The sequence below is a fragment of the Rhinichthys klamathensis genome, unplaced genomic scaffold (genome assembly GCF_029890125.1).
Source record: "Rhinichthys klamathensis goyatoka isolate OS25496 unplaced genomic scaffold, OSU_Roscu_1.1 h1tg000320l_1, whole genome shotgun sequence".
In the NCBI taxonomy this organism is placed as follows: Eukaryota; Metazoa; Chordata; class Actinopteri; order Cypriniformes; family Leuciscidae; genus Rhinichthys; species Rhinichthys klamathensis.
This window is the reverse complement of record NW_026606836.1, coordinates 653,186-666,130: the sequence shown is the minus strand read 5'-3', so window position 1 is coordinate 666,130 and position 12,945 is coordinate 653,186. Positions and strand designations below refer to the sequence as shown.

General features: G+C 37.8%; 1 protein-coding gene across 5 annotated transcripts in view; it reads left to right on the top strand.

The window, feature by feature from the left end:
• The first annotated feature begins 1,581 nt into the window (after nucleotides 1-1,581).
• Nucleotides 1,582-12,945, top strand: part of lrp2a (low density lipoprotein receptor-related protein 2a) — a 123,965-nt gene continuing 112,601 nt past the window's right edge. For 3 of the 5 annotated variants that reach the window (XM_056271441.1, XM_056271442.1, XM_056271440.1), the window contains exon 1: nucleotides 1,582-1,831. In XM_056271441.1, the coding sequence (XP_056127416.1) occupies nucleotides 1,645-1,831 (187 nt within the window). In that variant the 5' untranslated portion in view covers nucleotides 1,582-1,644. The remainder of the gene's footprint in view (nucleotides 1,832-12,945) is intronic. The other 2 variants (XM_056271444.1, XM_056271443.1) reach the window with 1 other exon arrangement.

Here is a 12,945-nt window from a genome sequence, read left to right as displayed (position 1 = left end):
ATAAAAGACTCACTTTCATACACCAAATCTGCAACTACTTTAGTTCTGGCGCAAAATAATCACTTATTAGCCAAGCATGAGATCCTTGACTTGACTGAGTGACACCCTATAGAAACCTACTGACCTTAAGTAACACATTTAAAACAGTGTTCTGCATTATTTTAGTCTTGGCTACAAAGCTGAAATGACCTACTCAGCCTATTGAAAACTTGAACTTGTGCTCAGTCTTGGGTTTATGCATTATTTTAATTAATAATAATTTAGCCTGTTGCAGTAATACATATTTGAAGCATGAATTAAAGCAAAGTTAACTTGTTCTAATTATTAAAGCTAAATTAATTTGTTTAAAGAAGTGGTAGACCATTTTTTTTTCTTCTTCCTTTTTTTTTAATGTCCCTTGCCAATGTTGGTTGATGCCTGCTATCCCTTCTGGAGAATCCAGGTTAAGATGGTAGCTGTCTTTTGTAACATAGTTTCCTATCTGGTTTAAGCAAGTCATTAACTGTTGCAAGCTGGTCATTAGGTGGCTGATCACCAGCTTAATTACTCACCCTCATGTCATTCCAAACCAGTAACTTAAGACATTCATCTTCAGAACACAAATGAAGGTATTTTTTAATGAGATTTATGTCCCTTCATTGACAGCTATACAGCTATGCAACTACCACTTTGTGATGTGTGATGTTTATCACTGTGTGATGTTTATCTGTGATGGAACTGATTGTACTGCTGCAAATTTTGGCCAGGACACTCCTGTGAACGAGATTTTTAATCTCAGAGAGCTTTTCTGGTTAAATAAAGGTTAAATAAAAAACAAAACAAAAAAACTTTCAAGCCCCAGAAAGACATCATTAAAGTAATCCTTGTGACTCCAGTGGTTTAACTTCAATTTTATGAAGCTTTTTATGAGTGCTTTGTTTGGAGGGAAATAATAATAATAATTTACCACTTTATTTACAAAATATTAATCTCCAACACGCGTTCATGCAACACGCAAGCGTCGCTGTGCTCTCGTGAACACGTGCGCATGCGTGTTGTGTTAATGCGCGAGTTTATTAGTTTAACTAATTGTTACACACGTTACATGTTTTTACTATAGTAATTACTATAAATTAGCCATAATTACATGCAACTAACACTAAACCAAACTCGAATCCTACCCTAACCCATAGTAGCCTACATGTAGTTAATTCATATAGCTACTTAAAAGTAGGTTATAATTACACTGTAACAGATTGTATTGCCTGACATAAAACAGTAAAAAAAAAAGAAAAGAAAGGAAAGGAAAAAAAAGATTTTAAACACTTTGAAATGTTATTTAACAACTGACACTTTGAAAACAGTTTAAACTAAAAAAATATGCATTGCATCAGTTTTGAAAAGATTTTTAAAAACACACATTTTTGCTCGTCAATGAGCTCAACGGGTTGCTGGGAGCCAGTGAAGGATTTGATCCTGTGGGTCGAGCTGAGGGGGAACTCAGACATTTTTTAAGCTTTATTTGTCAACGAACCCCAAATATTTCTCATACTGTGACTGTTTCGCAATCCACACATTATGTAGGCTCGTCAATAAGCTCAACGGGTTGCTGGGAGCCAGTGAAGGATTTGATCCTGTGGGTCGAGCTGAGGGGGAGCGAGCGTCATGTGCACGCCCTTTTTCATCAGCCCGGGACAAGTGAGTAAGAGCCACTTCACTGCATCTCAGTCCCAAGAGCTCCATCTGTCCGGCTTCATGAGGGGCTGGACACACCAGCCGGGACCGTGCGCCACGATGCACCTACAACTACTCCTCATTATAACTTTCTGTGCTTTTCATTGCGATTGCCAAGGTACGTTGCTACTTTTATTAACTTGTCTCGTATCATATTTGTTTTATATATGATTCAGTGCGTATCATTTCTAACAATAGACATAACAGGCAAGTTACTCCGCATAATATCACAGGTGTTCTGGTTTAATTGTCCCACAAGAGGGGAAATGCGCAATTAGATTTACACTGTAGGCTATGTTAGAAAATAGACAGTCGCTTATTTATTCCTGGGAATAACGGTGTTATCTAACAGCATTGTTATTTATGCTACTAGAATGAACGGCTTTTCGCTCAAAGCAAAGTCAGAATCGTGAAAACAAACACTATACGTGACAGAGCAAGTGTATTTTATTAAAAAAAAAAAAAAAAAAAAAAGTTCCAAATGGAATTGTCGCACAAAGCCTCCCTCAGACAGATTTGAGGTTCTCTTAGAACTTTTGAATGAGCTTTGGCGTTGCTAGGTAACAGAGACGAGCATGTGACTTGAAGACAATCTCTAGCAGACCCCAAGCTGCTGGTACAAAGCAAATTCATACACATTTCAGCACTCGGTCCTGTTTCTAAAAGACTTAAACAGTCTGCTGTGGAGTTTGAGCCGTGCGTTTTGCTGCATTGCAGTTGGTTAATCAGTTGACAGCCCAACAGGTTCCTCTGGTGCAAAAGTGTGGTTGCATGGCTAGAGCTTCTCGAATTGTAATCTGCTTTCTTTTTGCCCAACCCTTAGTATGTAAGCTTCTTATGTGAATCAAGCAACTAATTACTCTGCAGCTGCCACTCAAGATGACCATTGCTTGCTTCGACACTCTGTAGTGAAAATTAGCTTAGGATGACTTCATCGAGCCTAAATCACTGTAGATTTTCTGTGTTCATTTGCCAGTTTCGTTAATAGGGAGAATTAGGATGTTTGCAATGCATTAAAAAAAAGTAGAGCTGCATTAAAACCAGATGATTGAATTCAATTTATTGTGACCTCGAGGTGTCAAAATCGCATTTTCTCACACAGTCTTGGGAATTCATACTGCTATGTATCAGGCTTAAATTTGTGTCCGTAGCCTTGATTGATCTCCTCAGAAATGCGAGCCAGGAATGAGTTCCTGTAATCCAGCTTTATTCAGCATGTGTTTCGGAGGAAATGACCAAAAGGGTCTCGATGGAGGGGGACAGGTTACTTTCTCTAATCCGCTGAGCTTCACTTCCTGTTGGTTCCTGGGGCTCTCAGTTTCAGACCCAGGGGTCAAAGGTCGCAAACAGATAGTTACTTATTACCTTGTTTAACATGATGGATTTTAATTTAAACTTGGACTTCTTTAAAAAAGCCTTCAGTTGGCACAATTTAAACGGTTTTACACCTCATTTCGTGGTGTTTATTAACCAACTTGTGAAACCGTTCTGTATAAATAATTATTTACAGCCGCGTGTACATTGCCTGCAAATGTGATGATGCTGGCGATTCATAACTTGTTTTTTCAAAAGCTACTATCATTAGTCACGTATTAGCCATCTTTGGATTGCAATGATTGATAGGACGTTCACTCAGTCACATTCACCAGTGTCATCTCTTAGTCTTTTTGTATTATGTGCAGCCAAAGATCAGCGAACAATGATATCTCATTCAATAGGCTGAATCAGATGTGGATCAGTGAGGGTCCATGAATGATCTGTAACAGGATTTCAAGAGAGGAAATCAGTTTGACGCTGGACAGAGAGGACCTTATCTGAACCTGACCGTCAGCAAGCTTTAAAGTGCATCACTTTTGTATTGGACTTCTTTTATAAACCGCAACAGTAGTTTCCAGAAGTAAAAACCCCATTCACAGCTTCCAAAGAGAAATATAATAATGTCTTTAAATACTTTTAAACTACTTCTATATTCTATATATTTAATTATTTTGCAAGAAACCACATATTTTATATCGTTGCAGAATGTAAACTATATTATCACCTTTCAATTTATTTAAAGTAATCTTGCAAATATAGCAAATCTTGACTTAGTGATTGTTTGTATTGTCGCAAAATGTAATTATATAATCGCAAAGCTGTATAAGTATATCCAAATTTATCTGCATACATACACTCATGTAAATAGATCTAGCAAATCTTGGCTGCTTGATTGTTTATATCGTTGCAGAATGTCAACTATATTATCACACAGGTCCGTTTATACAGTTGGATATATAAGTACAGTACATTCTATTTTATCCGCACTATTAGCCAGTAATACTATATTATCGTCGAGCTCATCTGCTAAATGTGACTACGGCGGGAAGACATTTTCTGAAAACAGCTTTAAAACAATTGTAAAAAAAGTGCTGTGCAAATAAATTTGAAAAAAATCTATTATGTGTTTTTATACCACAGTTTATAACCATGGTTTTGCTACACTAACCATAGTTTAACCATGGTATTTTTTGTAAAACTGTGGTTATACAAATGGTACTCATTCTGCCAAAAAACTGTGGTTATTACACTTTTACTATAATAAAACCATGGTTAATTTTCGTAAGGGTTGGTTCAAGGGTTAGAACTTTTTATTGAAGAATGTTTTGAAATCCTTATGAAGCAAATGAATGGAAAACTTATAGATCGAAGGCTACTTAAAAAGTGGGCTGTAACTGTTGCAACTCTGAAAACATAAGTCACATGAGCTGGTTATTCTTGTTTAAACCCAGCAAGCAATTTTGCGTTTAAAAGACGTCTAATAGCCGTCAAAACAACACTTTTTTAGTCTAGGCTAAAACAAGGCAAAATTCGGGCAGTCAGTGAAAATGTAATAGACGTCTAAACCATAGCCCAAGAATACACACACAGGCTACGCATAGAACATGACAAAGAAATAAAACCAAACACCTTGTAATCACTGTTGACTTTGCTTACATGATGCAATATCATACATCTTGCAAGTTATTTGGGCAAAAACACCAAATTCAAGGTTATTTTGACTAGAAGTGGGCTTCTCATAGCTGGACTATATCGGGTCTATAGTTAACTTAGACTGTGAAATGACGGCTGTTGCTTGATGGGATGTAACTTAAAACATACAAAAATGTACGGTTGTTAAAATGTGTCTTCTAAGTAGCACGGCTTTGAAATTGTCTTTGTTGATTGGTCTAGAAAGAATTGCACGTCCTCTTGATGGTGATCATTTCTGCGTGTAGCTTATTATAGGAATGTGTGAACAAGCTAAACAAACAGTAATGACGTCTGCATTTTGAACAGTGAGAAAATACCGCAATCCCATTTTTCCTGTTATACACGTGCTCCTTAAACCTCACACATGCTTCTGGGCCTTTCCGGTGTAAGTCCTTGAGCAACAGGGCTGCTGTATTAGAAACAGGTACAGAAGTTAACACAGTTGGCACTAATGCAGACTTCTAATCCTCTCAGAGTGAACAGCACCCTCAGTGGCCGTATTCGTCCCCGCCGCAGTGCCATCAGAAAGATGAGACGCCTGTGTGTTGGTGTTGGTGTTTGACTGCATGAGACTGATCGCATTGCAAATCATTGTATCTTAAAAGAGATACCCAGAAGTTCACCCATTTACTCATCCTCATGTCATTCCAAACTTTTTTGGCTTTCTTTCTTCTGTGAACAGTGCAAAAGAGGATTTTTTTTAAAATGTCGTAGTGTTTTTAGCTCATGCAATGAAATTCAAACTGGTGTGCTGCAGGGGTGTACATGCATTAGTGGTGCTCATTAAATACATAAGAGGTGAAAATCAGATGAAACAACAACATTTCCAAGGCACTCACGTGGTTTGGCATAAAAAGCCTAAACTGGGCTGAATCATTAAAATATTAAAAGTGTTGATCAATGTGTTTCGGCTTGACACATCCTTTTTCAGGATGCACATCCATTGTTCACACAAGCATTCTTTAAACTATTAACAATCATTGGATCATCAAAGCGGCTGGTTAACCAGTAGTCGTGGCTATAACCAGCCAACTTCTACACAAAAACATTGTAGTAACTCCCAATGCTTCAAAAAAACAAAAATAATAATAATGTTTTTTTGGACCCCACTGTCTTTCAAAACAGCTCATGTTGTGTTCCAATAAAGTAAATGGTGATTTACCCCATCCCCCCCCCCCCCCCCCCCCCCCTTTAATGGAATAGTTAACCAAAAAATCAAATGTTGAAAATAAGCTAAAAAATAAGTTATTCGTTAGGTTAGGTCAACTTTATTATCCCCAAGGGGCAATTTGTTTTACAGCCAGCAGTAATCCATCCATACAATCAACAAAAAACAAACACACAACAATTCTTAATGCATTAACAGTTAATGCATTCAGAATTGCGAGCTAAATGCAGTTGTATTTTAGTAACATCGAGATATTATTACAGCTGTTCATATTTTGAATTCGATTTCATTTTCATTTTAGTTAACGTTTTAGTAATTTTGTTGAGTGTTTTTGTTGTATTTATTATTTTAATATGTCGGTATTGTTTTTAGTTTTAGGTTATTTAGTTTTAGTTATAGTACTTCATCTTCTTCAACTAAATGATAAAAGTTGCCTGGCCAACTACCTAAAATAAAATGTTTTTTTTTTCTCTCAAATATTTTTTATATATTTCAAGTATGCTTTATGCTTTTAGTTTTAGTTAACAACAACATTAATAACCCTGCTAAATGCACAATACTTTTACGGCATTTATTAATCTTGGTTCATGTTAATTTCTGCATTTGCTAATGCATTTTAAACATCTATTAACGAACAATGAAGAGTATATTTATAGACTCAAATTAGATGAATAAATGCTGTAAAAATGTGTGCTATTTTTCTTTAACACTATGACATGTTTGCCTGTAGATTTTGGAACTAACACATTTGTTGGAATTGCCAATCGGGCACAGTTATCTGCCAGTGCTGATTATTTCAAAATGTGCAATTCATTTGCATGATATTTCAGTCTCACATACTGCTAATTCATTGTAAAGTTTCTAACGGGAGTCAGCGGTGCTGATCTGACTGGTTTAATAGGCTTTCCGACTCAATGTTTGCCTCCTTTCCACTTGCGGCCAATGCCAAGCCGCCTTCGCGTATACCAGTAGGTCCTTTCTCTACGATTGCGAGCCAAAGTCAGTTGTAAAGCAATTGACTGCGTTCAGCGTCGTCCATTTCCATATGAAACGGGCTGCGGCACTCTGCTCCACGGTATGGCCGGCCAGCCTTGGCACTGGGCTTTGCCAGCCATTCCTGCGCAGGCATTCACTCCGGCCGCCCCCCAAAACAAGGCGGCATTGATGAAAGAAGCGGCACCTCTCCCATGGCCCCCGCGGGACTGGCCTGTTTTGGGGGGCTAGTGGCTGGCAAGTGCCTTTAGTTTTTTTTTTTAAAGGAAAGAGGGATGGCAGAATGGAGGGTGATGGGCTCCGGGGGCCTCTTTTCGGCTTTCTTTCTCGCAGGAAGCTCTACTGTATTCCCCCATTCTGCTATCCGTCTCCATCGGCCCTTTTGGCGTGCTGACACTTTCAGTTATGGGGCTGCAGCCCCGCCAGCCAGGCCATTGTGCCATTGTGGTCTCACAGTGGGGTCTAAGCCTTTGGGAGGCTTCATTCTAATGAAAATTCCTCCACCGCACTCTCTTTGTGGCCTGACGTTGGCGCGTCCTTGTTTTTCTCCTCAGATAGTTTTGGGGATTCTTGCCTGCTGAGGGTTTAAGTTGGCTAATTAGAAAAGACATGCCCAGAGAGGAGACGGGGATGGAGGGGGGCAAAAAAGGAAACAGAAAACGGAACAAAACAGGGTAAGCAAAGACATTAATGAAGGAAGGAAAAACAAGCTCAGACCCATCAACAGGACGACGGCATTTGCATAATACAAGCCGCTCTCCTCACAATGGCCAGCCGGGGACAATCGCATAACTGTTGTCATTCGTGCAATCTTAGTTAAGACGTCCAAATAAAAGCCTTTTAAAGACACCCCAGGAAATTACGGGGCTAAATGCTTGGTTTTGTTGAGTGCAGGAATAGGATAGGCCTGCCGCTGTTCACTTTACCTGTCGGTTTTCCCAGTTGCTGATACTGTCAGGAAACGCAGGCTTTATTTACGATGCTGTCGGCGGATAGGTTTCGGCTCTTGGCAAACGTTGTTAAAAGCTGTTTGGCTAATGTATAGCTGATTCATAATGTTAAACTGAGAGAAAACAATTAATACGAGAGGGAAAATCAGTGTTATTTTAGTATCATTAACATACTATTATAGTTTTTTTAGTATTTTGGATTAGATTTTATTTCTATATTTTGTTTTAATTTTAATTTTAGTTAAAGTTTTGTTTATTCATTTCGTTTTTTTAATATGTCTATTTAGCCAGAAAGAAAATCAGTGTTATTTTAGTATCATTTACATACTATTATAGTTTTTTAGTATTTTGGATTAGATTTTATTTCTATATTTTGTTTTCATTTTAATTTTAGTTAAAGTTTTGCTTATTCATTTCGTTTTTTAAATATGTCTATTTAGTTTTTATTAATGTTTCTTTTAGTTTAATTCACCCAAAAATGAAAAAAAAACTATGAATTACTCACCCTCATGTCGTTCCAGACCCGTAAGACTTTCGTTCATCTTCGGGAACACAAATGAAGATCTTTTTCATCAAATCTGAGAGCTTTCTGTCCCTCCATTGACAGCTACGCAACTGACACTTCAAAAAGTTAATAGAGAGATCGCATATGAATTGAGCGGTTTAGTCCAAATTTTCTGAAGTGACACGATCGCTTTATATGATGAATAGATTTAATTTAGTATTTTATCCACATATTAGCATTGATCAGCGAACATAAACAGAAGCTGAAACCGACCATGCTTGACACATGAGAACAAACCTCATTGGTTCTTGCTGAAGCTCAAACGTGATGCGTAAGACGAGAATGAACCTCATTGGTTCTTGCTGAAGCTCAAACGTGATGCGTAAGACGAGAATGAACCTCATTGGTTCTTGCACGTCAAGTAAACATGCTTTAGCTTCCATTTACCACAACTAATGTGTGAGTTGATGAAATGTGAATAAAAGCCTAAATTTAATCTGTTCACTTTTTGAAGCGTCAAAGTGGTAGTTGCGTAGCTGTCAATGGAGGGACAGAAATCTCTCAGATTTCATCAAAAAGATCTTCATTTGTGTTTCGAAGATGAACGAAAGTCTTGAAGGACATGAGGGCGGGTAATTAGTGACAGAATAATTTTTTTGGGGTGAACACTCCCTTTAACTAAGAGAAAATTAGAACTTTTTAAATATATTTTATATTATTTCAGCTAACCTTTATTTCAAGTAATTGTTTTTTTTAATGGTTTTTAGTTTTAGTTAACCATAATAACCCTTGTGAAAATGTCTTTTGTGTTTGTGTGTTATTTTGAACCTTGACGTGATGCATCTTTTCGCCTCGTAACCTGGCGGCGTACATGTGCAGAAACGGCCGATGGCTGATGTTTAAAATTCTATTACTTGCGAGCGGGTGTCAGTAAGAGCGTCTTACCTCCCAGATCCTGTATATGCCAATTGTCTACCTGTGCGTTACAGACGCTGCTGAAACCTCCGGGATCATGTCCTACCAACAAAGGGTTCCTTTGAGCGAGTAGAGCAGCAATTTTATCATTAGTAAACTGAGCAGGAAAAAGGCTCGTTTCCCAATTGGCTGCCGAAGGAGTTAAAAAGGAAGCCCATTTGGCTGGCATGCTTTAAAAGCGTTTGCTGTGGTGTTTGGTCTAGACCTCTCGCTATGAGGCCCTCGCTGAGCTTTTAGCGCCGCGGCTCAAGCGCAGAACCCCGTGGCCTTCTGGCAGAGGACGAAATCCATTATTAAAGAGTACATCACAGGCTGATAAACTTCTGACTCATACATAATAAATGCTCGGCTAATACAACGTTTGTTTTGCAATGGCACAGAACCAACAGGCTGTCTACTATGATAATATGGTTTTGGTCTAAATTAATATTTAAGAGGTATTTATTGAGAGCAATATTTTACCTGCATACAGAAGCACCAGAGTTTGTTACACAGCACATTAAAGCAATAGTTCTCCCAAACATGAAAATGTATTCAATGCAAACCATTTTGCAATATTTTTTTTTTTTTGAGAATTTTGAATATTTGTCCTTTTCAGAGCCTGACAGTCATTGTTACTGTGAACTGGTTTTGTATGGCATTTCTGGATGAACTATTCCTTTAAAACACCTCCAACCTGCCACGTCTCACAACAAGAGGGAGTTGTTCCTCCATCCATTTAGAGATTACTTTGTTGCACTGTAAGACACATTTTTTGTCAGTCGGATGTCTAAACATATTACTTCAGATTTTTAGCAAGGTTACTGGCCGGCTAAATGTCAACGATGACCTCATGATGTAGTTTAGCCCAGTTCTCAGTTTCCTATTGGCAGGCTGAGTATGTGCTCGAGTTGTTTGACTGAGTCACATGAGTTTCCTAAAAGGCATCAGGTCAGATAAGATTCTTGTTGCAACCGATCCAAACAGCCAGGCTTCATGAAAAATTAAAACTTATTGTTCATGATAATTTATTGAGGTTGGAGTAATTTTCACCGTTCAAAATGTTTTCTTTACACATTAGGCTATCATTGTTTAGGACTGAGTCAGTGCAGTGTGATGGAATAGCAGGTGTGGATCAGCGTTAGGCTCTTGTTGAGATCCAGCAAATAAGATTTTACAGTCAGAATATATATAGAATTGCATGATATAAACTCACAATTATGACCTTTTCTCTCAGAAATTGTGAGAAAGTCAGAATTGTGAGATAAAAATTCACAATTATCTTTTACATTTTTTTATTCCTTGGTGGAAGCAATCTTCCATATCTTGGATATTAATAATCAAAAAGAAAAAATATTTGCACTGCATTTCTTTTTATTAAGTGCTTTTAATATCATTTTATTGAGAAGTATATCTGCGATGAGGTGTTTTCTCTGACCTGTGAGTAATATAATAAATAAGTATAATATAATTATTTAAAGTGTGTGTAAAACATTTTATGCTTTCTTTTGTGATTATTTGATGGTTATTTAAAATATATGTACACAAAACTTGCTGCCACAATACTAGGGTGTCATGGAGGTCTACAAGGGTTTTGCTATGCAACTGGTAGAATGTTCAGGGTGGTTGCTAGGGCGTTAGGTTAATGTTTTGTGTGGTTGCCAGGTTTTTGCTATACAACTGGTAGTGTGTTTTTGGTGGTTGCTATGGCCTTACAATACAATTAGTAGAATGTTTTGGGTGGGTTGCTGAAGTGTTGCTATGCAATTATTATAATGTTCTGGGTGGTTGCTATAGTGTTGCTATGCAGTTGGTATGTTTTTGGTGGTTGCTTGGGCGCTGCCATAGTTGATAGAATGTTTTGGGCGGCTGCTATGGTGTTGCTATGTAAGTTGTAGGATGTTCTGGGTGGTTGGTAGAGTGTTGCTTTGCAGCTGGTAAATTATTGGTTTATTAATTAATGGTTACCAGGGTTTTGCTATGCAGAATGTTCTGGGCGGGTGCTAAAATGTTGCTATGAACTGTACTGTGGAATGTTCTGGGTTGTTGCTAAAGCTATTTTGTAGCTTAGTGTCCCAAGTCAAACGAGCCTTCAAATCGAATATCTGTGATATTTTGGTATCTAGATTTCAGTGTGAATTTAGGTCAGCCAGGTGAAAATTGTAAGTTTGGTCACTTAGAAAAGGTAGTTTAGCAACACAATTCCTTGGAAATTTATAACTATTTTATATTTCAGTGAATATTGTTTTTGCAAGATCTACAGATATGTTTAGGGTAGGACCTTCATGCTTACTTTTTTCTAAAAATCACATTTTTACATTTTCCTATGATTCGCATCTTCATAAAATACTTACACTTTCCTATGAGATCGGGTTGGTTTAGCACCTTATCTTAGTTGGTTTCAGGGATCATTCCGGTGTAGCACAAAGAGTACAGGATAAATGATACTAGGAAGTTTATTAAAGTTCCTAAGTATGACTAAACCTGCCCTCAGAGGGCATGCAAAATAAGATATGTCGGATTGTTTGACCCTTTTAATGTTTTGCTTGACGAAAAAACATTATCCATGAAAACTGAAATTACTGGTAGACCTTTTCATTGGTTGAATTGGAACAATCAAATAATTATGGGGCATTTCATTTTAAGTTCTAGGAACTTCTGAATTTGACTCCTGCAGCTTCTTTTTGGGAATATCACATACGTTTGCCCAACATACTGTGTGTGTATGTGTGTGTTTAGGTAACTGGTGATAAGACATACTCACTCACCCACTCTCCAGCACTTCACCACGTCATTCCACCTTGCATCTCCCTTTGCTTTTGGAATTTGGGTGTAAGGGCTACGGTACCACCCGGTACCGATATTTATCCTAATTACATTTCTGACAAGGAACAGCATGCACCATTCATCAGTGTCAGCGAGAGACAATCAGAATCCCACATTCCGCTCGTCCGAGCGACGGCCCTGACGGAGAGCTCCTCGGCTGAACTATGCTGATGGTGTCGATATGTCCTGAAGCCTGTCAGGGAAGGTAGAGGGGTGGTACCTTATCTCCTCAGATGTCACTCACAGGGAGAGATCAAAAGGAAGGGTTGAGATGAAGGAGAGTTAGTGCCTGCTCTTCGACTGGCACGCTTGGCTCCGCTAGCTGTCAATTCGGTTGTCTAAATGCTTCATCAATGGCATGACACAACCCCATGCACACTTGAGTAGTGAAGTGCACTCACTGCTTTTCAGAAGTAATCACAGAGGGGTAATGGGTGATGCATTGATTTCACAGGCCTGATTTTCAGTATCTAAACATCCTTTAAACAAGATATACTCAAGAAACGAAATTGTGATATTTGTTTACAGAGAAGAATGTATCTTGAATTAAGCTATTTTTGGTAACTAAATTATTGTCTATTTAAGACAAAACCAAAGGCAACCGTTTCCAAATAGGGTAATACAAATTATGAGTTCTAATATCTTATACAATTTTGCTTAAATGTAATTTTATTATAAGGATGTTTAGATACTGGAAAACAAGGCAAAAATAATTTTTTTTTGTTTTTTTTTGCAGTATTGTGTAACTTTTGGCTAAGAAGAAACATTTTCATTTCTCAAACTCAAATTAAATGGTAATTTTGCATTATTGCATCTAATTTTTAATG